The sequence below is a fragment of the Carettochelys insculpta genome, chromosome 2 (assembly GCF_033958435.1).
Source record: "Carettochelys insculpta isolate YL-2023 chromosome 2, ASM3395843v1, whole genome shotgun sequence".
NCBI classification, from domain to species: Eukaryota; Metazoa; Chordata; order Testudines; family Carettochelyidae; genus Carettochelys; species Carettochelys insculpta.
In genome coordinates this window covers 181493544-181520185 of record NC_134138.1, presented here as the reverse complement: position 1 = coordinate 181520185, position 26642 = coordinate 181493544, and the positions used below count along the sequence as shown (strand labels likewise).

The following is a 26642-nucleotide window of genomic DNA, read 5'->3' as shown; positions in this document are numbered from 1 at the left end:
CATAAACCTCCAAAGCAGTTTGTTTCTCCAACTTAGGATGCAGAGTTGCTGGGTTTTAATGGCTAGGTCTGGTCTGAACATTTCCAGCTATTTTACGAAGTATCAAGAAATGTTCTAAATATTTTGCAAGAGCCCAGGGCTCCCTCTTCGGTTTTGTCTTCCTCCTCCTGATAGCCGTTTTAGATGTGTGATTCTCCTTTACACATCATTCTTATGCTCTAGGGATGCAGTGTGCTCTAGGGATGCTCCTGTTCTGTTTATCAATGAACACAGATGTGGAAATGCCTACCAATTGGCACAACATGCAGTGCTACCAGCAAAGACACGTGATGTGAATTTCTGAGATGAAATGATACTTGATGTAGTACTGCTATTAATACATAGCATTCATTGTAGTGCTTTCTGGAAATAGGATTGTAGTAGCAGCAGCAGCAGGAGGGGCCATCTACGACCTAACTGTATACCAAACGGACAGCCCATCTTGAAAACTTACATCGATATAGCTACTTCTGTCAAGAATGTGAAAAATCTCCCCTCCTAGCTCCCATGAGACATGGTTATTCAAACATGAATCCCAGTGCAGGCAGTGCTAGACTGACAGAAAAATTCTTCTATTGACTTAGCTACTGCCTGCGTGGGAGGTGGATTAACTTCAGCAAAAGAACCCCTCCTGTGGCTGCAGTAAGTGCAGACGCTAACGTACATTTGAGAGACGTATCAGTGGAGATACTAAGAGAGATTTAGAGATTCAGATCCTCACACACTGCCAGGAATTATAAATACATACTAGGGTGTGGGGGTGGGGAATTTTAAGTTATCAATTGATCGTTTTTCTTCAAGACAAGAATATTATAATTAGGTCATAGTTGGTTTAGATTACTTTATCTTATGTTTTCTTGTAAAAGCATGGGGTAAGTTTCATAAAGGTTTTAAACACTCTGCTTTTTAAGGTTGGGTCCTTGTATTGGCTGAACACGTTGTCATAAATGTCAACAAGTTAACAGGGCTAGCTAGAAGCTTAACTGAACGAAGAAAGCCTTTTCTCAAAACGTAATCATTGTTGCTTATGCAACATTTCCACTCCAAAACATTTCCACTCCAAAAGGGGCCAAATACTACAAAATGCTACAACTTTCCTGCCATGTTCTGAGCACAGTAAAATCAGTAGCAATACAGGTTGCTTAGCACCACTTAAGAGATGCTCAGCCCCAAGCAGGATTGGGCACAAAGTGAAGAGACTGTGATATTACAGAAAATATCTCTGCCTCTTAATTGACCTATGTGTTTAGGAATCACATAACATATAATATAAATAACCAATGTGCTGAGTTGAATGCCTTTTGGTTCAGCTGGAAAAGGAAAAGGTTTCAACTTTCAGCTGTAAGAGGCAAAAACTAATGCTTTCTCAGCTATACTAAAAAGGAACAGGGAAGGTTTATCTTCCTTCTGCCATCCTGTCCCTGAACCAAAATCAGAACTTGTCACTCCATTACATAATCAGGCCCTTGACACCATAGGCCCTGCATATGAAGATTGTCCCCAGACTTTGGCTCTTGCAACAAAGAAAAGGAAATGACAGCTGGCCCTCTTAGTATTGGATTGGTCTGACTTTATAGACATCACTTTACATTACATTACATTGAGGTAATAGAACAGAATTTGATCCCATATTTTGTCCTTTGGTAATGTATTTTATGTTGCACATCAAAGGAGTAGACGTACAAATAATCCAACCTGTATAGTTGCTGTCCTTGGAGTTATTTAGTTTCCTTTTTTCATTTTATTGTTTGGGGATCTTTTTGTATGACAGATCCTTTTGGGTAAGAATGCATATATATTATGTATGGATAAATGTCCAGACATTTGAAGTCCCCTTTCCTTCCAACAATTCCTCCCTCATCACACAACCCTCGGGCTCGGGCGACTCGGGATGGCAGGCGGGCGGCTGGCTCTGACAGTGTGGGGCTTGGGTGGGCAGCTGGCCCACAGCTGGGGCAGGCAGCTGTTACCTGCAGCCCTACTCTACATAAGCTTTTGTTCTGTACCAACCCATGAAACAGCCTTTGTGTTTCCAACAAAGTACTACTTGTATGGCTCTGAGAACACGCAGTACGTTAGGCCTTGCATTCAAATAGTAAAGGAATAACACAAAGAAGATTCTTCTCTGTCCCTAAATGCTCTTTATGTGTGACCCTCACAAGGTTAATAATAGCTTCAGTTTTGAGGGAGTTTGTTTTAGAGAACTGGTAACAGGAAAATGAGTAGGTCTATGTCTATGTTCTTCATCTGGCCTGTATAGAGATTGGCTGAAAGGCATTAACATCAGAAGCTTGTTCACTGGCCTATGAGAAATGAGGTTAGCTCAGTGCACTTTTGGGGAGTCAGGAGTCCACATCAAAGTAAAAACCATTGCAGGTAATCAGCATTTGAGCTGCTAGTCTCAGCAGAGTTTAGTGTCTGAATGGATCAAAAGTACTAAGATGCCTTCCTGAAGAGGGTTGACACACATTGGTAAGGCTTTGTGGGGATGGCTGAGAAACACAAATATTGATGAAAGGCTAATTGTCTCTAATGCATACACCACACGCTGCACTAACTTGTCAGATGTATTATAATAAGGAAGTTATCAAGGTTCATTTATTTCTCCAACTCCTTCATGTTCCCCATTGATTTCCAAAGGAAACTGCATTTATTGCATGGTTTGTCGGGGAATGAATAGTTTATCATATTTTGTTCAGCAAGACTAGTAAAAGTTCACCTGATTGAAATGCTGCAGAGCAATGAAGACAAAGTCTCTGGTTGTTTCATTTGCCTGATTTCTTTTAATGAGTCACTGTGTGTGCTCTGGAAGTCTCCTGCCAACTAATTTGCCTTCAGCCTTGTTCTCTTGTTTGACCTAACAAATGAACAGCAGAGGCTAAGAGAGTGTCTACTTTAGGGAGGACTATTCAGCTTCAGTTTGTAGGAAATAACATCCATTAAAAGATGAGATCTGAGAGCTGCAAGTAAAACAAGGTAATAGATTCTAACCAATCAATGAGCCACCTTCTTTTAAGTCACCATAGCTCCATTGGCTTCAGCGCAGCTCTGCCATTTAACAGGTGTGGAAGATCTGGCCTGATGTGGATATGAAATACCAGACAAAAACAACAACCATTGCTATATCTAGGGCTTTGTGGGGAAAGGAGACATATATGCACTCCCTTTGAAAACAGATTAAGCATAGTATGATGAATTAGTATAGTTTTGAGGCTGTGTTGATTAAGCACAGTGTGGTGCATTACTAATTAGGCTGTTGATGATATTTGGAAAGGTTGGTGTGTTTCAAAACTAAAAGCCAAATTGTATTTATATGACAAACTGACAATCTTTGTTATTTAAGATTAGCCTCCTGCTTTTGGGGCCTCTTCCTACTCCCATAAGAGGTGTTGAGGTTTTTTGATCACAAGGTTAACTGAAAGAAAAGGAAATAGTAAGGCCATGTCTACACTTGCAAGTTCTTTCCGAAAATCAAGCCTTTTTTTCAAGCAAACATGCGAAGCTTCCACACACAAAATACGCTCTCAATCGAAAATTGAAAGAATGCAGCTCTTCTTCCAGAAGCCCTCTCCATCTCCCAGATCAGGAAGAGTGCCTCTCAAAAGCTTCCTTAAAAAAAATCATGTTTAGATGCTTTGCGGGCCCTTTCTTTTTAAAAAGCAGTCCTCATGGTGCCAGATTTTTCAATCCCTGGCCCATTCTTTTGAAAGAGCAGGGGCTGTGTGGACACTCTATTGAAAGAGCAGATTGATCTTTCAATCTGCTGTTTTGTGTGTGGACGCAGTCCGTCAAAAGAAGATCTTCCGGAAGTGCATCTTTCGAAAGATGCAGATGCGCACTAAAAGACTTAGCAAAGAGAGCATTTAAATGGAAATCTTTCCCCTGACTCAAGTATGCTTTAAAAACCAGGATTGTTTGAAAAATGGGGACATTTTTCAGGTGAAATGTGTCCCCTATTTTGCTGAAAATTTCAAAATGTATCAACTAACCTAGATTGTAAATTCTTTGGAAGAGGGGCATGTTGTTTGCGTTTGTGTAGTGTCTAGCACAATACATAGATTCTGACACGCTGTACAGCACTAGTATAGAACTTCTAAAATAATTCCAAGAGCATATCTTTAATACAAATATCCAGTCTGGATTTTAAAATTCTGTGTGATGGAGACTCCACCACAACCTGGATAAATTGTTTCACTGGTTAGTTACTGTCATAGTTAAAATGTTTACCTTATTTCCAGTCTGAATTTGTTCAGCTTGCATTTCCAGCTATTAGACCTTGTTATGCCTTTCTCCGCTGGACTGTAGAGCCCATTATTAAATATTCATTCCTTATGTAAGTACTTATAGATTGTAATCAATGAGATTCTCATTTCTGACTTGGGGTCCTAGACCTTACAGTAATACAAATAAAAATAAGATTTAAATCTCATCCTTGTAACAAGTGAGTTACAGAAACATCATTCTGCTTTCCGGTTTCAGGCAACCAAAGCAGTTGGTTTTGTAGTGTTACTTGTTTTCCGTCTTCACCTACAGTTGTGAGTCCTGTCATTACTTCACACACAGGGCCAAATTTGCCAGTACGATCCAACCATGTTGTTGGTTCTGTAGCAAAAAACTTAACTTGCCACTTATACTTGAAGTATAACTGCTCTGCATTTCTGAAACAGTACAAAGAACCTAAATGGCAGCAAAGAATCCTACTGAATTCTGAGGCCTTAATTCCGTAAGGTCACTTGAGATTTACCCTCATGGCAGGATATATCCTGTCATATAGACAAACTAAATGCTAATAGAAAGTATCTATGTATAAATATATTGTGAAATGGTGTCTGTATATTTTTAAAATGTCTTCTGTCTCTTTGGATTTTAGTGGGGTTTATTTTATCACACAGACTTTATTTAATTTAAAAAAAGAGTAACCATCTAGAGGACATAGTGAACTTCTATCAGAATAAGCAGTGTTTTCTCATTAATATATTTGCCAAAAGTAAATGAAACTTACAAAATGCATTTTCCCATTGCAGGGCACACACATGTTTCAATCGATTGGATCTTCCACCCTACCCATCTTATTCTATGCTGTATGAAAAGCTGTTGACAGCTGTAGAAGAAACTAGCACCTTTGGACTCGAGTGAGGGAATTCGGACACTTCTGGTATTTTCTTGGCTGAAGATGTCACCTGATTTCCCCACTGTCATATGATCTTGGTTTTCCATGTTTTTATTTTTGAAAAAACAAAAATCAGGATTGACAAAAGCTGTGCATGAAGATCTGCCTCCCTCTAAGATCTAACCTTCATGCTTTCATGCTCCGTTTCCAATGGACTGCTAGCCTGTATGCAATAGAAAAGCAACTGTTTCAAGGTTTCTGTATATCTCCACATACCTCCATTAATAATAATGAAAATATGAATGCAAGTTATGTTACACTTGACCAAATGTTGATAAATGTTTACTTCCACCTATATTGATTAAAAAATAAATAACCTCATCAACCATTCCGAGCTTCTATATGCCTGTGTCTTCTAATCAAATCCACAATTCATCTTACTTCTTACCAGATGAATTCAGTTCTGGGAGATGGTCAAGCATTTCTTTCATCCATCCTTGCTTTTCCTGTATCTATCATCCATCAAAGAGATATCTATGAGCAAAACTGAAATTTTTGTACATGGACTGAAGATACACATCAACCACATCAGCTGGAACCAGCCCATGCATATGGTGCAGACAAGACATTTTTAAAAAACAAACAAAAAAACCTGTTATGCAATGCAAAATATTCCAGCAATTGCTATGGATGGTTACTTGCCAGTACTGGAAAGAACTTGTATTTCAGACATATTGAGAGAGGTATCTCTGTTGTAATGTTTACCACACAAGAAGCACAAATTTGTGCACACTTGAGAAGGATGTCTCATGTAGCATAAAGGACAAGGATCCCTTGCCTAAATATTGTACATGACAAAGAAAAGGGGACTAAGAAGAATGTTCTACTCTTGTTAATATATTTGAGTTCTGTTTACTGATTCTTTGTTATCTGGTGTTTAAAACACTCCCTTTCAAATAGAAGTATAGACAATCCCATCCCCTATATCAGAAGCCATTTATTTCTGATCAGGCAGGGATAACTTCTGGTTGTTTTTATTTTTTTCCTTTATTATCAAATACAAACCTCCAGAACCTCAGAACTGGTTGTTCACAGAAGGGTTTAGGCAAAGTTCTACTAAAGCTGCAGCGAGATTGTATTGTTCTTTTGGTTAAGCAATTGTAGGAGTGAAGCTCAGTGACCCACATGCCTGATCAAAGATCCAGTTCTTTTCTAATGCCTAGTGGAGGCATCAAATTCTTTACTTTTGTGTTCTTCACCTCACAGCTCCAAAGCCAGGAAAAGCAAGGCACACAGTTGCATGCTTTTCTTTGATGGATATTGCTGAAGCCATTACAATCAAACCCACACCATTAGTTGGCTCCTACTTTTAGCTGTTGCTGCCCTCATTTTCCAATACAAAATGTGGATTGAAAGTGTTTGTCTTAACTGGGAAAATGTAAAGTGGTGCTTTATTTCTGAACACTATAGTATGAAAGAATACACATAACCAAAATAAGTGAAATATACAGGATAATTCTATCTTGATATGAGCCATAGCTCCAGATAGCACACACATATGTCTCTGTTACTATGCTCATTATGTTAGTTATACTTCAGAAAACTTAAGTGTAAAGACTAACTCAACATTTAGCACGTTATCTTCCTGTAAACCTACCCTTCAAAGGACATACTCAGGCCCAACCTTTCCATGCATTTTTACACACCAACATATTTAGCTATTAAGTTAATTTTGTATGTTAGTGTTTTCTAATATTTTTGAATGTTTTTCCTCTTGATTTAGAAGTTAGCATTTATCTTAATAGTCACAGGTAACATGCTTTGAAGTGGGAATACTAGATTTGGTGTAATCAAAACATGACTTTTATAAAGAACTCCATTAATTCTATTTCACTAATATTTGATGACCATTTAATAGTATTTTATTAGGTATTTCTTTTTTTTAAAAGTATTCATTTTAGAATACTTTATTTATAGTACAGTAGCCTCTAGGGACCCTAACTATGGATTAGGGCCCTTTGTGCTTGGCCCTGTACACTCATATATAAACACAGTGTCAGTTTTGCTCTGACAATCATTATATAATCTGCTTCTTTATTTATCTTTCACATCAAGGTGAATTATGTGAGAGTGCATTATATCAGAATCACCACAAAGGCTCTGACTCTGATGCTGCAGTATGCTTGGCAAGCTCTTCCTATGCAATGGGAGCATCTTATAGATTGGGTCCCAAAGGCGATGTTTTTATGCAAGATTCCTATTTTCTCCCTAATAGAATCATTACAAAATAACATGCATCATATTTAATGCTAGGTGTCTTCAACATTACAAGAAAACAAGCAAAGACAAGTATCCAGCTGTTTGGTCCCAGGTTGGACAAAGAAAATTGTATATCAGAACTGACTCACTAATATATAAAATGGAGGAGGGGGAATGCCAGTCTTTAGATAACTGTATAGTTAGATTTTTTAAAATATTTCAGAGCTGTATTTTATTAAAAATAACTATTTTTTGTAGCATAATGAAAGATGTTTGTATTTACCCAGACAGCATCTAGCCCCAGACTGAAACAGGAAACTCACTTCTGAATTCCTTCTTCAGATCAAGTTCTGATAAGGGCATATGCTAGGGACTAAAATAGACTGTAGGCATCCTCATACTTGGCAATTATCACAGTAAGCAACTTGGTATGCCAGATAAAGAAGATAGACTGCATGGCCATCTTTTCCCCCACCCCACCATCAAAATCTCTGGCAAAAACACTCCTGCAACCACATACCATTGAAATATTTCAAAAAATGCTCGTTTCTCAGATGATTCTGATGGCATCAGAATGGAAATGCCCTGCATCTTCTTAGCTCAACAATAATAGTCAGGGAAAACCAAATGATTCTCTTTGTGTCTGTCCTTATAATCCTTCTACATATCAAAACATTGAAACCATGGAAAAGTAAACACCGTACTTTTCTCTTCATTTGATCCCATCCTTTTAATTCACTTCCCTAGACAAAGTCCTTTTCAAGTAATTTTGGCCCATTGATGTCTCTGCGATATTATTTCTTATGATGGTTTGCTCTCACAACAGAAACACTCTAACCATTCTATATTTCTATTGGTTGATCTTTTTTAAAAAACATACACAAGTGGAACTCTTCTCCATGGTCTTCAATTTGAATTCCACTACTTATCTATAAAGGAGAGAGAATTTTGCTTTCTCCATAGTTCTGTATATTCATCATAGAAATATGGATTATTCTTGGCAACCATTTTTTCCTCAGTCCTTCCCAGGAAAGAATAAAAGGTTTTTCACAGGGAAGACTATCCTGAAGAAGATTAAAGAGGTACAGACCAATCATAACACATCCAATTCCCTTCACCCCATTCCCTTAAAACATTGTGGTCTATCATTAGGCAAAGATATCAGTACTGATAGATTTTTAGGCTTCAGGAAGGTAAGTGTTGTAAAGACAATCCTGGAAAGAGTGAAAAACAACTAGCTGATTAGGTCTCAGAGGGTTATTTTGGTTTTGTTGTTCTAAAATGCTGCTGAGGTACCTGAAGTAAAAGCATGAGGAAACAGAGGCCAAAACTTGTTCACCATCTACTCTCAATTTGTCCTATTGACTTCAGCAGGATTGCTCACAGGAGTAAGTTTTGAGCCAGCAGGAGTAAAACTGTAATTCACTGTTTGAAGGTATTAAATCTGAGCATTATTAATTCAGTAGTTTCAATTTGCAAAGATTCATACAAACCTTTTCTTCAGGCCAATGCATGTGTGCATCCCTGGAGACTGCCTTTTAGCTTCTGAGCATCAAAAGCACCACAAAACTAAAAGCTAAAAGGCCAGGCTATGTTTAGTTTGGTAAAGAAACCCTGTGTCATAAATTTATGATGAGAAAATATAATTGTGTCCCAGTTGCTCGATTGTATATGAAATTTCAATGAACTGTGATCAAATTGTGAATTTGCAACCTAATCTGAAGCCCGGACTCTTTTGTATTTTCAGGTTTCATCATAATAAGTGTTTGACACTGAGCAGTTGGAAAGAGTTGGAGATTGAAATCATCCCACCAGGTGGGGTAGGGAGTAGAGAAAAGAGCATGATTTGAAGGAGTCAGCTGAGAGCTTTGAACAATGAGAACAAAAAATAAGGAATTATTTTCTTCTATTAATACATACTTGCGCAATAGATATAAACCTGTGGGTTAAATTCATCCCCAGTATAAACTCTGCTAATGTAGGTGAGGTTCCAGCAGGATGATTTTCACTTTAGAATTCTTTGATTAATTTTTGTTGAAATCATGAATGTTCAACCTGTTTTCATAGCAATATATGCATAGGGCTTCCCAGTGAAGATTAAACACTTTCAATCACATGCAGACTGACAAACCTTTTTACAAGTGTGGTGCTTATTTTATTATTATTATTGCTGTACCTCAGAGTTTATTATTAAAAATGACTGCAATACACTACAAATCTGGGATTGGCTTTCCAGCAATCACAAGGTCCAAAAAATTGTTACTTTCTCCCTAGTGAGTCATGTAGTCCCTCTGCGCTAGTAAACAAACAGATGCCTGTGGATAGTAGGTACTAGGTATAGTAAATATTGTACCATTAGTCGAATTCCCTGCAGCTCCCACGTTATCTAAAATAAATGTCTATTATTGTTTTGTTAAAGACTTCATACCAGTCAATGGCAGTAAAAGTCCTCATTATTGGACTGATTTTGCTTATATTGACAGAACAATGTCACATGATACTCAGGCTGCGCTTTCTATTCAATCATATCACTATACAGGAATGTCAATAAAATCACTTTATTATGGCATCATGTGTACTGTTTATTAAAAATGGCTTTCTTTTGCGCAAGATGAATTTTATTATAACGGACTAAATTCACACCTGGTGGAGCTCCATTGACTTGGGCAGTTGTGTAAGCACACATCATCATTGAATCTGGACTTATGCCTGCATTGTGCAGTCTCCCAGGGCTAGTTTCTTATCTCAGGCGACCTCTGCACTACAACCAGGGCCAATGGAGTGGAGATTGAAGCACCAGAGACCAGTTTAGAGATTCTAGTGGAGAACGCCAAATTGACTGAAGATGACTCTCCAGTTGATCCCTGTACTCAACTCTGATGAGAAGAATAAGGTATGTGGATGGGAGATTGTGTCTACAGGTGACACACACTAACCTCACCTGATGTTATGTCGACTTCAGTTATGTTAGTCACACAGCTGGAGTTGTGTACCTTAAGTCATCTCACTGCAGTAGAGCAGACCTATCTCAGATCTCCACATGCACAGAACCAAAATAAGAAGTACATAAATGAGAGTTGGGAGGGAGGGAGGTAAGGCCCTATGTTGCAAGAGCACCACCCCAGCCTGATAGGACAAACGTTTATTTTATTTGTTAGAAAGTATGCTGACAGTATGATGACAAAATGCATATGCCTGAATGTGTCGCTCTCCTAAGTATACATGACTCAATATTTTAGATAGCAATGTGTGATTTCTTAATAACAACTGATCAAGTGATGATATCAACTAGACAGAGACTGCCCTAAAGCTCCTGCCATACTACTGTTTTTTTGTTTCCTTGAGGACAGTCAGAATGCATTCCATAACTGATAACACACAGAAGGAGCAGCAAACACAGGCTCCAAATGGTAGATTTATTTCAACAGCTCAGCAGGCCATGATGAAAGAAATTGTTTTGACACCAAAAAAAGTGAGTGATCAGAAAGCCATTGATCAGAGATGGCTGCTGGGAGACACCCCAAGAAGAGGTAGAATAATCTTCGCATTGGTCAAAGGTTGAGTCCATCTGAGACATCTCTACGTGTGATGTTACTTGGGTTTATGACTGTGTCTATTTTTATTATGTTTCATTTGAATTTAATTTCATAAACAAAGGTAAGACGAAACAGTAGTTACTAAAATCAGTGGGACATACAGACCATTGTCATATAATAGAGTGTGTGTTTATGTATTTATCCATATATATTTTAAAAACTCTTATCACTTCATGTTGCTGGACCCCTAAAATAAAGACCAGTCTCATGCTAGGCAGCCCTTCTATGATCTACATTACCTAAATTGATTTGGCTTCAGACTACACTTCTGTTCTACCTAAAGGCTTGACAACTAAGTCACATGTCTCACATGGCACCTTGACAAACTGCCATAACTCTGCACATATGGCAAATCATTAAAAATCATATGTGACTTAATGTGATATCTAGGCTATGGTTATTTGCTAAAAATGATTAATAAATCACAGGTCATGGCTCACTGCTGATATTTGTAGCTGTACTTTATTTATTATAGGCCCAGAGGAGTGATTATTATTCTTCTGTTGGGATGTAATGTAGAGCTCATTCACAGCAGAAGCTGTTATGTCTCGTCTGTCCACAAATCATCAAAGCTGCTTTAACTTTTTCCTGCTAATTCTGATGACCTTCCAGATTTATTCTGGATTTCCTACAAAGCTACGTCTGGAGTGGATTCTTTTTGCATTTAGTCTTTATCATTCTGAATTATTTTTTGAAATTGAAACAAATGGCACTTTATTCTTTCTGAAAAACATGGGTCCTGAGTGTCTTCTACAAAGGTCTGTACATTGCTCTTGTCACAATGTAAATGAAAATCAGGCCCATGGTATTGTGTGACAACTCATTTAATTTAAATATAACAAATAACATAAGTCTTCAGAGAGAGACCATCAAGTCCACAAATAGCCTTCAGTGATATTTGCAAATTATTGATGTTTTGGGATTTCAGATGATAACAGCTTGTAGGAGAGATTAAACTGCAGAAATTTTTATCTGAGGTTTTATAGTTTTAAGCCACTAGAGCTCTGCGAGAAAATTCTTAGTGCCAACAAAAAAAAAATCACTCTTCTGTTTTTGTGAAAAGCAAGCACTCTGTAGATATACCTTGACCTTTTATCTTTATTATGTGAAAACCACTGCTTTTGCAAGCTCTTGTATGAGTAGTTTGATGGCCAGCAAAGTGATCCCGCTAATGAAAAGAGGCAGAGGCTATGAAAAAAAAATTTTTAATTGTACACTGTTTTGGAGCACATTAATTCAGCCTACTTAAAGAATGGTCTGTAGCTCATAATTTGAGAATTGCTAGTACAAATAATTTTAATTTTTTAATTTCATATTTAATTTTGCTTCAAACTACTCTTTGGAATGCTGGATCAAGTCTGAAGGATGACCTTCTTTTGCTTATTTTATCAGTTTTCAAAGCCTTACATTCACCACCAATTTCTAGCTAAACTAGTTCAAATTTAGCTAAGGAGCATGCTTTGTAAAACCATCATAATTGGATAACAGCTTTTCAGGAATTCAGGAGTGGCAGCATTGGAATCATATGTGAGATTGTGGGTATAAACTGTGATTTGATTTTAGTGTATCTTATACAATCTTTTGCTGACAACTCCATAACTTCTTAGCAGTGTTCCCCACTATTTTTTTCCATCACTGGGCAGAATAAATGTTGTTATGTGCACCAAGGCATATGCAGATATTCAGCACTAATATAAACACATGCTGCTCACTGTGTGGCTGTGGGTGCTCTGCTAATCAGCTTGGTGGCATCTGAATCTCTCCTGGGTGGCAGCCCAAGCGTTCAGCTTATAGGAAACACTGCTTGGTAGTGTGTTTGTATTTCTAAAATACTGCTGAGGACAAGCACTGAAAAAAATAGACTTCTTCTGACCAGTCCACTTCCTCTTTTGAAAAGAAGCCTTATAAGTGGTGATGAAATCAATTTACCTCTAGGACCATAAGATTCTCTTTACTTGATCAAACCAGCACTCTATTGAATCCGGCATCCTGCCTCTACCTGTGCTCAATATTTGATGTTGAAGAGAGGCATCATGCCCTCCCCTAATTTCCAAATAGTGTTGTCATTTACAAATTTTTTGCTAAGTCCTCCAGCCATCAACTTAGATGATGCAGAGTAAGTTTCAGAGCGGTGGCCATGTTAGCCTCTTTCAGAAAAAAACAATGAGGAGTCCTGCTGCACCTTAAAGACTAACAAATTTAGTTGGGTACAAACTTCTCTGGGCTGGAAACCACTTCATCAAATGCAGAATATGAAGAATATAGGTTTGATACTATTTGGACATTGAGTTACGTAATTAAAATTTTAAAGAGAGGTGTTTTGAGACTTAAAATAAATAAAAGCTATATGGAAAGCATTTTAGAAGATTAAAAAAAAATTTCCATTCTATTTTGTACTATAAAGGGATATGCCAAGAACTTCCTTTGTATTAAGATAGTATAATTACTTTTATATATGGCCCTATTTAACCATAAATAACAAGCAGACCTGTAGCATCTTAAAAAATTACAAATATATTAGGTCATGAGCCTGATGTTGGATCACTTTTTTTACCCTTTGGCACAGAGACTGTCCAGTTCATCCAATGTATATAACAGACAGGCATTGCTGCCACATGAATTGGAATACACATAAATCTATGGGGGAACACTTTAACCTCCCTGGACATTCAATAAAGGATTTAAAAGTAGCCATTCTCTACAAAAAAAATTTTACCACATGATTACAGAGGGAGACATCTGAATTGTAAATCATTTACAAAACCAACACATTTAAGTTAGGCCTTAACAGAGATCTCAACTCAAGGTCCCTTCCAGTCCTAGTATTCTATGGGCTTGTCTACACTACCACCTTCCTTCAAAGGAAGGATGGTAATTAGGGTGTTGCGAGTTTACTAATGAAGTGCTGCAGTGCATACGCAGCACTTCATTAAGCAAATTTACCCCCACGGGAACTTTGAAGTTTTAAACTTCGAAGTACCGGCACGCATCTAGCCGTGACTCACCCACCGGTACTTCGAAGTGCTGGGGCAACTTCAAAGTCCCTTTACTCCTCAAAATTGGACAAGTTCTGTGATTATATGATGCATTATAGGGGTAATTTCCCTACTTTTGATCTTCTCAGGAATGCAACAATCCTACTTTACTTAAATCACTTCATTTACTGGTCCTACTAGTGATATGTAACCCCCTTCTTTTCCTTCTTCATTCACCCCTTCACTAGCCTACCACTATATAAACCCTGTATTCTAACTGTGTACTCCAGTCATCTGAAAATGTGGATTTTACACACGAAAGTGCATGATCTAATAAATTTGTTTGATTTTAAGACGCTACAGGATTGCTTGTTATTTGTGAATCAGATCTACAAACTAACACAGCTAACCCTTTGAGACTGTTTAACCATGCTCAGCTCTTTATTAACACATATTTAGGACAAACAATTAAAACAATTTTGTTGCATTTACTTGCAGCATGCAGATTCTGGGCAACATCTGCAGCAAAATAGCAATTTGCTGCAGGAAGAGTCCCAGGAAAGAATGTTTGTAGATCTTCCTACAGAGAGCTTAGTCACCTACCTGTTCCACAAATTATCTAGTTCAAATACTCTGCCAAATGAGTGGCAGTTTAGATAAAAGCTTTCACCCAGGTCAAACAGTAGTAAGCTGGCAATAATGATGTAAATATGTGCCTAGTGCTGCCACTTAATGGATCTGTAGGTCTTTGTTTAAACTGCAAAGTGAACGTGAAGACTGAAGAAATTGCTACAGTTGCAGCTGATAAGAAAATGAGTTTCTCTGCTGTCCTCAGACTACTGAAACAACTTAATTTCAACAACAACAAACACTGATTTTCAGAGATGGTCAATTCAATGGGAGCTTTGGAACTTGCACCTTTAAAAACAAGGCCCTACATTTTGACAAGATGAATTCAAAAGTACATGGCTGAGGTACCTCAGGTTAGGAAAAAAGATACTATATGAATTTAGAAGAATTCAAAGAAAACACATGCATACAGCAAGTAGTCAGGTTGTAGAATTTAAAGTTCCAGAAAACATCTAATGTTACATACTGTACTATCACTAGATTAATGAATGAATTTTATTAACATCTGAATAACATGATGAGTTATATGTGCTAGAATAAATGATACACAAATATACTTCAGATATAAACTGATCGCCACATTGGCCAGAAAAGGAATTATTTTTTTCAAACACTGTTCAGTGGTGTTCAGTGCTAGAAAGAGGAGCATTCTCTCCTTTGAAGAACTAGCCTGCCAGACTGGATGGACTAATGGTTTGATCTAGTCAAGTAAATGCTATGTTCCTGTACAACATTGCTTGATCCACTTCTTAAGGGCAGAACTGAAAACAGGCTTTCACTTCAGTGCATGCAGACATAAATAAAAAAGGACATTCTCCTCAACAAAGCCCAAAAGGCATTATCTTCCATTCCAACTCATGTTCTACAGCTTGTAGGTCAAGCACATCACAAAAAAAGAATTAATTCCTAGAACATTCTATGCTGAAAGGAAAAAAACATTGAACCACAAGACACTAACAATATTAGCAAAATGATGCTATCATACTCCCTGAGTGTAATTAAGCATAAGAAGAGCTCACCTCTAAATTGTATGTGGCCAAAGACTAACAGGCAAAAAAAAAAAAAAAAACCGAGAGGGAAATCATACAATTAGTTTCTCAGTCTGCAATAACTGATCAATGTTAATACAGCTATTGGCTAGCTTGTAAATAGATGAAGCTATGCCCAATAAGTTTATAATTCAGCCCTCTGAGGATGGCCAGCACAAGTCTTATGCGACACCAATTAAGTCCCACATAAGTCCTGTTGTTTAAAATTCTGTGTAAGATGTGCACCGAAACTGTCTATAACACAGCTATGATTTCTGTTGCTCTTCTGTTATTATATATATGTATTGTAGTTTATTTTAAAAATATTTAATTGACTTGGAATTTGCAGAAGGTACTCAGTTATCTGTTTCACTTAACCTTGACTCTTCATTGATCAATGTTTGGATGACTAGGTTTTTAAGTCCCAGCTTGACAAAGTCCTGGCTGGATGACTTAGTTGGAGTTGATCCTGCTTGAAGCAGGGGGCTGGACTCAATGACCTCTAGAGGTCCCTTCCAGCCCTACGATTCTATGACTTAGAATCCATTCCAATATGTGAGGCCATTACTTCATTAATTTTTTCAGCAGCAGGCTCTGGATATTGCCAGGCAGTAGCAAAGGGTATGCCTGTGCATTTACTAGAGACAAATGCTTTAGCATGATCTATTTTAAATGGTGGTCATAGAAGGGTTTTCTTCAAAATATGCTTAAAGCAAAACTATAGAACTTAGGGGCTGTTAGGCAGGATAAAAATGACAATTCCTCTAACTTTATCATACTCCATCATCATCATTATCCAATCATACTCTATTTCTTACCCACTAGACAGCTACACTTCTCTCTAGGAGAAAACTCAAATCACCATGTAACTAGACAGTGAACTGGGACTGCCTTAACAAGTTAGAACGTATTTAGATGAATAGAAATTCTTTTTCCAAATGAGCCAATAGTTCTTCTATAGTATCCTACTATATTCAGTAACCAAAAAGATTCACAGGAAAGTGCAAGAAATCCATAATGAATCCATAATGAATGACTATGGACTAACCTGGTCATAGGGAAAGTATTTGCCTAATCTCAGAAATCAGTGATTGGCTAATGAATGGAAGAAGGGTCATATCCCCTATATTTTTACTATATATGTTCCTGTTATCCATATCAATATGTAATCCTTTTATAAAAGCCTGTTAAATTCTTCATTTCAATGACACACGACTGCCTTTCAATGCTGTGTGACTGTGTCTAGTTAATTATGCATTGTGTAGTGAGGAAAAATTATTTAACATTAATATTTCTTTTAACATATAGCCTTTCAATATAGTTAGATAGATTCTTGTCCTTCTATTTTAAGGCTAAATAGAAGCACTCAAATTGTCTGTCCAGACAGGTTGGTATACCTGTATCACATTTTTCTAAACAGTAGTAATATCAGTCACTCAGGCTGCATCTACACTACAGCAATCTTTCCAAAGATGATCTTCCAGAAGATCTTGTCAAAAGAGCACATCCACACACAAAAAGGCAGATCGAAAGATCAAAAACTCCAGCACCATGAGGACTGCTCTTTTGAAAAAAAGGGCCCATGGTGTGTCTACACATGCTTTTTTCAAAAGAAGCTTTTGAAAGGAGGTGCTTTTCTTGAGATGGGAGTGGAAGAGGGCTTCTGGAAGAAGCGCTTCATTCTTAGAGTTAGAATCAAAAGAGCACATTTGGCATGTGGCTGCTCTGTGTTCTTTCAAAAAGGGGCCTGATTTTCCAAAAGAACTTGCTAGTGTAGACACAGCTCCAGCATATGGAAGTCTTTCCATTATTCTAATGTTTTTAAAATGGCTGGTCCCCTTCTGTTTCAGCTGGAGCACATACTCCTGTTAGCTAAATCCACTTTATGTCCCTGGAGACTATCCCTCCACCAACAGAAGGCTGATTGCGATAGCCCTGCTGCCCAGGTCAAACTGTGGCAAACGTTGGGAACCGCTGCCCTAGAGCTACACCCCGTCTGCAACAGCAATGAAGGGTCCTGTGACACGTTATAGAGGATCTGATGAAGTGAGTCTATGCTCACGAAAGCTCATGCTCAAAACTTTTTGGTTAGTCTATAACGTGCCACAGGACCCTTCGCTGCTGTTACAGATCCACACTAAACACGGCTACCCCTCCGATACCTGACCCCGTCTGCCGTGTTCAGTGTGGAGCAGCATTTTGAGTGTCTCTAGCCTGCTTTCATTTTCTCACCAGCCTTGCAGTATTTGGTGCTCTGCTGGACCTGGGGGGAGGGACTTCTAGGCTTTGTGTCTTCGAACCCTCCTCAGCAACCACCAAGGTGAACATGTCAGAAGAAGAAAGGGATCTGGGGGTTATAGTGGACCACAAGCTAAATATGAGTCAACAGTGTGATGCTGTTGCGAAAAAGGCAAACATGATTCTAGGATGCATTAACAGGTGTGTCATGAACAAGACACGAGAAGTCATTCTCCCGCTCTACTCTGCGCTGGTTAGGCCTCAGCTGGAGTATTGTGTCCAGTTCTGGGCACCGCAGTTCAGGAAGGATGTGGAGAAACTGGAGAGGGTCCAGAGGAGAGCAATGAGAATGATCAAAGGTGTAGAGAACATGACCTATGAAGAAAGGCTGAAAGAATTGGGCTTGTTTAATTTGGAAAAGAGAAGATTGAGGGGTGACATGATAGCAGTTTTCAGGTATCTAAAAGGATGTCATAAGGCAGAGGGAGGGAACTTGTTCTTCCTTGCCTCTGAGGATAGAACAAGAGGCAACGGACTGAAATTGCAGCAGGGGAGGTTCAGGTTGGACATTAGGAAAAAGTTCCTAACTGTCAGGGTGATCAAACACTGGAACGAATTGCCAAGGGAGGTGGTAGAATCTCCATCACTGGAGCTATTTAAGAAGAGGTTAGATAGATGGCTTTCAGGGATGGTCTAGAAAATGCTTGGTCCTGCCATGAGGGTAGGAGGCTGGACTCAATGGCCTCTAGATGTCCCTTCCAGTCCTACTCTTCTATGATTCTATCAGCCCGTACACTTAGTTTCCGGCCTCGTGATGCTGCAATCAGTGTAGGGGCTGAGGCCAAGATCTTTCCACACGTGCCATTAGCCACAGTGGCCCTCACCGGGGCCGCTGCCCCCACTGAGGGCCGCACGTGCGAGGACTGCTGCGAGCTCCACAGGCAGCTGGCCAGGAGCCGAAGAGCCCCACACGCACGTTTGCCATTGGCGTCTCACGCGCAGGCGAGCCCCAGACGAGTGCCCGGGGGCGGGGGCGGGGGCGCGCGCACTCCCGCTGCCCCCGCAGCGCGCGCCAGGTCCGCCAGATGGCGCCGCTAACCGCCTCTTCAGCCCCGCCGCTTTCTTGCCGGCGCGGCAGCCACGCCCCCAGCGGCCAAGGTGAGGCGCAGCCAGGCTCCGCCCTTTCCTCTCAGAGCGGCGCGAGGCCGGGCGATCTGCCTGCAGAGCCGACTGAGTGGTCGTGTGTGCGCAGCAAGAGACGCGAGGGCTGCGCTCACCTCATCTCGCCATGAGCCCCGAGGAGAAGCCCCCGCCGAGCCGCTGCCGCGGGAGCCGAGCGCAGCAGTCGCCACCTCTTCCCTGTGGCTGGGGCCGCCGGCGGGGCGGCTTCCTCAGTGAGATCCGCACCGCCATCCGCACCGAGCCCTTCCACGAGCGCTACAGCCTCAGCCCAGGCAGGGAGCTCGGCAGGTAAGCGGCGCCTCGGGGTGAGACGGGCCCGGGGGCGGGACTCAGGTGCTGTGTCTCTCCGGAGCGGTGTCCCTGCCTGGCCTGGCCCCGGCGGCGTAGACAAGAGCGAGGCGCCGTCTGTGCCCCCGGCTGCTCCCGTTTGCCCCAAAGCGGAGCCCAGGCAAAACGCTTCCGGGGGGAGCATTGCTGCCACGAGACGGGATGCGATGCAGGCCGACAAGAGCGGGAAGACTCGGGGGGCGGAGGGGCAACCCGTGCTCGGCGCAGGGCGGCGACGCTGCTTTTCGGTTACGTTGTTCTCCCCAGCAGGAGATTTTTCACCACGCCTGAGAGAGACTGTCACGGGTTATGACTTCGGTTCGGGAGAGTGACTCCTGGGTCGTGCCTCAGCTCTCCTTGTGACCGGCCTCCGCCGCGTGCACTTGCGGGTTGAACTTGGAGATGCTCCCTGTTCAACACCAGGCTTGTGTCTGACAGCTCTCCCCGTCAGAGACGGTCCTGTCGGCTTACTGGGACTGAGCGAGATTGGAAAGAAAATTTACTTTCTCTTGATGTCGTTGGCTAGCAGTGGACAGCGCTGTTTTGTCAGTGACACATTTGTCCCACTGGTAGTCAGTAATCCCTTTTGTTTGCTTGGGTCTCTTGCACAACAAACAGAAGGGAAACATTTTCTGTGGGGGGAGGAAATAGAATAGGAGTCTGAAGTCACAAAGCAGGAGCAAGCGTAGTTGTTGACTTCTGTGTAAAAGCCCTTGAAATGGCTAGATTTTAATCACTGTTTTTAAAGAGAGAATGCATTAGACTTACATGTTTCAAAAGATTATTTTTCAGTTACTGGGTCATACTGTAGTCATATGCTAATCAAATGCGGCACGTGCTGGAATAAGATGACTAGTTCAGGAAGACTTACCAAAAGATTTACAGCAAAGTTGCGACATTCATGAGTTTAACATTAGTAAATTTACTTATCCATAGATGTCGAACTCCCCTTTGTGTTACTGGCAGAGGAAGGTGTCTCGCCCGGCCCTTCCGTTTTGGGTCCACCGAAAGCCCAGTACTGGCTGTCGCTTCAGGTGGGGGTCCCACTCCAGCAGCCACAGCAGCACTGACATGCCCCACACCTCATTGTTGGCTGCCAGCCCCAACCTGGCCTATGAAGAGCTGTGCGCCTGACCCTGCCTCTAGCTGGGGGCACAGCACAGCCACCGACCAACTCCCCACGGCCCCGTTGCTGGGCTCCTCCTTCATCCCTCACTGTTGCCCAGGAGCCCACCAAGTTCCACTCCCGCAGCCAGGGTGAAATGAGAGAAAATGATATTCGTGAAATGATATTCACAAAATTCAACATTCCTGAGGGTTCTCAAAACTCAACCCTTGCGACTGTTGTGACCCTACTGTATTTCCTGTTTTTGTTCTGTCTTGCTCAACGCAGAGATTGTAAGTACAATTCAAATGTAGGTATTGTTGAGTTAGACAAATTCTTAACACTTTAAGACTATTGAAAACACATTTACTTAAGTTGAACGAGGATCTAGATCTGCATTGCAGATTTTATTAAAAACTCCCTACAGATCTTTGTATTCCTTTGATTGGAATGATAATGACAGCTTTTGTTTTTATAAAATTACACTAGCATGCAACAAGCTTTTACTTTAAATTATGGGTACATTTATGTCTTGTATTCACTGTATTGTTACCTCAAGATATATAACTAAGTTTTGTCCCTAATCTGACTGCCATCCACACCCAGTTCGAGTTAAGTGGCATCTTCAGGCTTATGTATCAAGTACATTAGTCTACACCAGAGGGGTTTCAGTGCATACTAGCACATTGTGCATTAATATCAGGAATCTCAATACATATAAGCCGGTCAGTGAATACTTGGATGGAGTGGGCCGTTCTGTTAAATACCTGAGAACGTGTCCTACAACAAAGAGACTTTAAAAATACGTTAGGTAGAGAGATTTGTGAACTGGGGTTCATATTCAAATTCGTCACATTAACACTTGGCATGAACAAAGACAACAATTATCTCACTCATTACAAGGACTGCTTCCCTTCCTTTGATGTTCGTAATCATCATCATCATCATCAACAGCCACCATGGGCTCAGTGCCCCTTGGTGTCTGATGCCTCCTCTCTCACTATTTCCTTCCATCTTTCCCTGTCCAGTGTGGAGTGGCTTAGTTTCTGTAGATTGGTGCATAGCTAGTCTACTGTATCATGATAGCACCCAGCTTTATAATGAACTTAAGCTATCTTAATGTTTCACAGGTAACAGGTAGTCCCGTAGCACCTTAGAGACTGACACATTTATTCAGTCATGAGCTTTTGCAGGTAAAACCCACTTCATCTACAGGGTTGCTTATGGAGATACACATCTCATAGAACTGAAGGGGACCTCAGGAGGTCATCAAGTCCAGTCCCCTGCCCTCTTGGCAAAACCAAGCACCATCTCCCCCCCCCTTTTTTTTTATTATTTTATTATTTTTGTTTTAAAATCTATTTGTCCTAGATCCCTCCATGGCCCCCTCAAGGATTGAATTTGCAACCTTGGGCTTATATGTGAAGCTACAGACTAACGTGGCTACCCCTCTGATCTTAATGTTTTGAGTTCTTGGTCAGTGATACTGATTACTTATGTTTTTTTCCAGTAATAAGAACATATAACTGGAACACAAAAAGCAGTGTGTCTTAGGCATCAGTTACTTGAGACCAGCTTCGTACCAATGTCACAGGTCAGGGATAGACACTAGGGATCTCAGGGACAGAGATAGGAATGGGGAAAGAATTTGCTGGCAGTTGGACTTCTCACTTGAAAGGAAATTCTGCCATTAAAACCTTCTTGCTTAAAAAAAGGTCTTTTCTATTGCCTGTAACAAATGAAAAAGCGTGGAGTGGGAGGAAATGCACTCCAGACAAATAGTACTTGTCATGAATTAATTCTATAGCTAATTTTATGCAGTTCCGTTCCTTTCAGACAATTTCTTTTTAAGCTTTCTAAAAGAGGAATATGTTCATAGAAGTCACTATTAATACTGCATCCACAGTAGTGACAGAAGGTTTTTCAGATTCCTTTGTGAAAAGATTACTTAAAGTAGTGTCAGATTTTCTGCTGCTCCCTAGCAGAACCCATGACAACCCGAAGTGTGGGTAAACATATGATGTAAAGCATTCTTGCTTCATTTGCAATTACTTAGACTTTTTTGTTTCTTTTCTATAAACTAGGATGTGTGCCAATTTAAATAATGCTAATGGTGGTAGTGTGAAGAAGTGACTTTGGGTTGTTAATTATTTGTCATTTCGGAGAAAATCATTTTCAGTCTGCAGTAAGACTTTTATTTTGAAGATTGTGTGATAAAACATGAACAGTAGACAAATAGTTTCCTTTTAAATATTGTCATGTTGGAGGTAGATGTCAGATTTTTTTTTAAATCTTAATCAGTAAGTTATTTATTTTCCCCATCTCTTTCCTTTTAAAGTTAATTACAGTAACTCCTCTCTTAATCACATAGTGCCCTGACTTATCGCTCTTTCTTGGTTTGTTCCCTTATTAATGTATATTCAGCAGCAAGTTAGTTTGCTTTTTCAAAAGTTCCCTATTAAAAATTCAAAGTAGGTCTTTGAAGAAAAGGCAAATGAGGAGAATCCAAATTAAAAAGGCAATTTCTGCACTTAGAAATTATAATACCTGTAATTATAGGTGTAAACTTTAAAAATCTGTGTGGGTTTCTCAGTCTTGTATAGCTAATAATTATTTGTAAACAGTCTAAACTGCTGTGTAATGTGATCCTTTTATTAAGTGGTTCATCAGGCCTCTAGCTTGACTGTGCCATATATATGTGGCGCACACTGTGTGTTATTTTACTGCTTTGGGAATTGTGTTTTGGTGACTCTAAGGACACCAATATTTATATTAGACTTTCACTTCACTTGCAAAATTGCTTTTGTGTGCATTTCAGAGCAGCTTCATGAAATCATTACGGTATCTTGCTTTTTGAGAGAGTGATGAATTGTGACTTTGGTCAAGAATTCAGCATGTACTAAATTGTAAGTGTATTGGGTCTGTGGTAATTTGAGGAAAATTACGTACTGAGATTATACAAATTGTGACTCCATCAGTTTGTATTTAAATCATGAAGATTACAACTCTTTATAGGATATTAAAATTACATGCTATTGAAGGGTTAGATCCAGAGCCAGTGAAAGTCTTATTTATTTAATTGGTTTTGGAGTCTGGCACACATGCCATTTGGCTATGGTAGGTTGTTCACAGAAAGAACCGATCTTCGCTTGCTGCTGTAAAGGAGCAACATCATCTTACTGTTGGAAATTAGTTTGTTGCAATACTTCATATTGTAAACGTGGCATTCAGATTTGTCAGTGTTATGAGTCTTCATTTTTAATGTAGTTGAGATTCCTTTCCACTGACTCTCCAAGAAAAGTTGTGGTCCATGGTTGGAATTTAAACTTGAGAGTACTTTTTACTTAATTGACTGAAAATTTAACATGCTCTGACATTTTTAAAAAGAAGTGTTGTGCGTAAATTACTTAGCTCTTTAGAATGTGCAGCCTTCTGATCTTTTCCATGTTCACATCATACTCTTTCCTGCATATCCTTTGGGGTTTTTTTTCCCTCCTCCCTTTCCTTCCAACATCCATTCCAAGCATGCTTTGGAGTCTATTTCAGGGTGCTGTGCATATTGGTCAGTTTTTATTTGAGGCCCTGAGTGGCCAATACTAAAGGTGCTGTTTGACAATTATTTAAAAATAGAAGATGTTTGCAAACTTTTAGAATATTCTTTGCAAAAAAAAAAAAAAATTCCACTAAAAATTATGGATGTTAATGTTTAACCAGCAGGGGTTGGAGCAGCCCTCCACCAGGGGTGGATGGAGAAGGGAGGGAGAGGCAGCTGGAGAGGAGGTATGGTGTGGGAGGCGGGCACCCCTTCTCCCTCTGTGGACACCCTCCTTAGTTGGTTAATCAGTTAATTCTGCCATTTGACTGATTAACCACTTAAGTGGAATTTTAGATCCCTACTAAAAGTGCCATGGAATATAGTAATGCCATTTTGTAGGTATTTTTTTCATGCAGAGTCAAACTTAGTTATGGTTTCATCAGCTAGCTTTGCATTTCCTGACCTTCTGTATTTAAAAAAACAAAACAAAACATTGTTTTGACATATGTATTGGGTATTAAGAAGTTTCCTAAAATATTTACTTTTGCTATCACATCACAAATAATGATTGTACCTCAAAAATCCCTTGTATGTCCATGTGTTTTTGCAAACGTCTGGTCAGTTAATTCAGTTATTTCAGTTAATGTTTGCAAATGCCCTCTTTGGGGGAATGTGGTTTGAGCATTGGCCTACTACACCCAGGGTTGTGAGGCCTGTCTTTGAGGAAGCCATTTAGTTATCTGGGGCAAACAGATTAAAAAAGAAAAAAAATCTGTCAGGAATGGTGATTGGTCTTGCTGTGACTGTAGGGAACTGGACTTGATGACCTCTAAAGGTCCCTTCCAGTTTTATGAGATAAGTATAAATGTGATTTGTTAAATCAGTGAGTGCAACTGAGATTATTTTAGTGCATGTGGGGCGGGGGGGGCGTCTATATGTCTGTGGTTTTTACTTTGTTTCAGGTACTGATTTTGAATTAGTAATCCCCAAACTAAAGTGCGTCAGTTTTCAGAAGAGAGTCCAGTGAGGAGTTTGCCTTTATGGTATTGAATACAATTTTCATAAAAACAATACATAATGCTGGAAGATAACTGTTGAGCTATATCAGATCAGCAGTCTGTCTAGTCCAGTTGCAGTCTGAAAATGATTTGTCTGGTCCTAGATGATTCAAAGAAGTATAAGAACCTCCATAGTGAACATTTTTGGATAATATGCCTTGGGAGAAGTTTTTCCAAACTCAGGTTAGGAGTGACTTGTATGCTGAAATGAGAGGGATTTTCCATTTTTAATTGCTTTTCATGTAGTGCAACTATGACTATTGTCATCCTTTTAAATATCTAATCCATTTTTGAGATCTTGCTATGTATTTATTTGACTCATCTCACAACAGTGTCTATGTCCCAAGTTTCATTTTGAAGAAGAAAATTCTACCTTTTTGCAACTGTAAAGAGTAGCTTGAAATGTGTGGATTTTTTTTAATGTGTGGAAGTGGGCTGTGGATAGCTAAAATTTAAAGTGGTGTGTGTTGCATTTGGTTCTGAAAGCTGAGAGGTTAGTTTTAATTCTGTTTTATAGAATTGTGTGGTCTAAGTCTAATTTGTGTCCATTTTCCTCTTGTGATTTCATGTCTCTTCAATGTAAGATAATTTGATGGGGTTGTGATCATGGGGAGAGTTGCAATTTTGTGAGGAATTAGCCTCAGGTCTGTGAGGAACTACAGTTATTGAGAATAAGCTGTCTTGTAGCATCTTAAAGACTAACAATTTTATTTTTATTTATTTATTTATTTTTTTACTCTTTAAGTTGCTATGGGACTGTTTTGTTTTCTGTGAAGCTACAGACTAACATGGCTACCCCTCTGAGATATTAAGAATGAGACTTTGAATTGGATTTTGTTTTTACTGGAGTTAGTATGAAGAGAGATGGTGATAGGTCCTGCTGTGAGGGCAGGGGACTGGACTCAATGACCTTGGAAGATCCCTTCCATTTCTATGAAAGAGATGTATATATCCATATGTTTTATTTTAAGAAAATTTTTAAAGTAGAACTACAGGGCTGCTCTGTTCATGTTAACATCGGTTCCTGAGCAGAGGGGCTCTCTTAGTAGTTGAAACTTCTTGGCTGTTTGCCTTTGTTTATAGGTACAGTTTGTCATAATCTAATTTGGAAGGCTTAAAAACATGATTATTTTGACCAGATATGTTGGATAGGGTATAGTCTTCTGGCCAGCTGCAAGAGAACATGGATATCTTTCACAGTCATGGATAGCCAAGAGTATCTCTATGTTGTGCACTGACACTACAATATCCAGGCAGATGCACTTCACCAAGGGAGATGTTTCGAGAATTTGTCTTTTACAAATACCTCTTTTTTTCTTTCCCTTGGGCTTAGTTTTCAGCCTGCTGCTTCTCAGCCAGCTATTTGGAGTGTTGGCGAATAATATTCACATCTGAGCAGAAGAGAGTAAGCAATGTTATATCAATCGCTATCCCTCAGCACAGAAATAAGATGGGGATGGGATAGAACCTTGCAAAACTTAATAGCAGAGGATACTGGACATAAAGAAACAGTTGTTCAGCTCATCACTATGGTTCTGGTCCTTGAGAAGAGACTGTTTC

General features: G+C 39.6%; 3 protein-coding genes across 4 annotated transcripts in view; 2 read left to right on the top strand and 1 right to left on the bottom strand.

Moving 5' to 3' along the window:
* HECW1 (HECT, C2 and WW domain containing E3 ubiquitin protein ligase 1) overlaps positions 1 to 5393 on the top strand; it is a 343912-nt gene extending 338519 nt beyond the window's left edge. For both annotated transcript variants that reach the window (XM_074988069.1, XM_074988070.1), the window contains one exon: positions 5064 to 5393. In XM_074988069.1, the coding sequence (XP_074844170.1) occupies positions 5064 to 5175 (112 nt within the window). In that variant the 3' untranslated portion in view covers positions 5176 to 5393. The remainder of the gene's footprint in view (positions 1 to 5063) is intronic.
* The window catches only part of COA1 (cytochrome c oxidase assembly factor 1), a 210530-nt gene that overhangs the window by 60108 nt on the left and 123780 nt on the right, over positions 1 to 26642 (bottom strand). The gene's annotated exons all lie outside the window — the stretch shown is intronic.
* STK17A (serine/threonine kinase 17a) overlaps positions 19089 to 26642 on the top strand; it is a 47856-nt gene continuing 40302 nt past the window's right edge. The window contains exon 1 of the mRNA XM_074988071.1: positions 19089 to 19345. Coding sequence (XP_074844172.1) covers positions 19164 to 19345 — 182 coding nt within the window. The 5' untranslated portion in view covers positions 19089 to 19163. The remainder of the gene's footprint in view (positions 19346 to 26642) is intronic.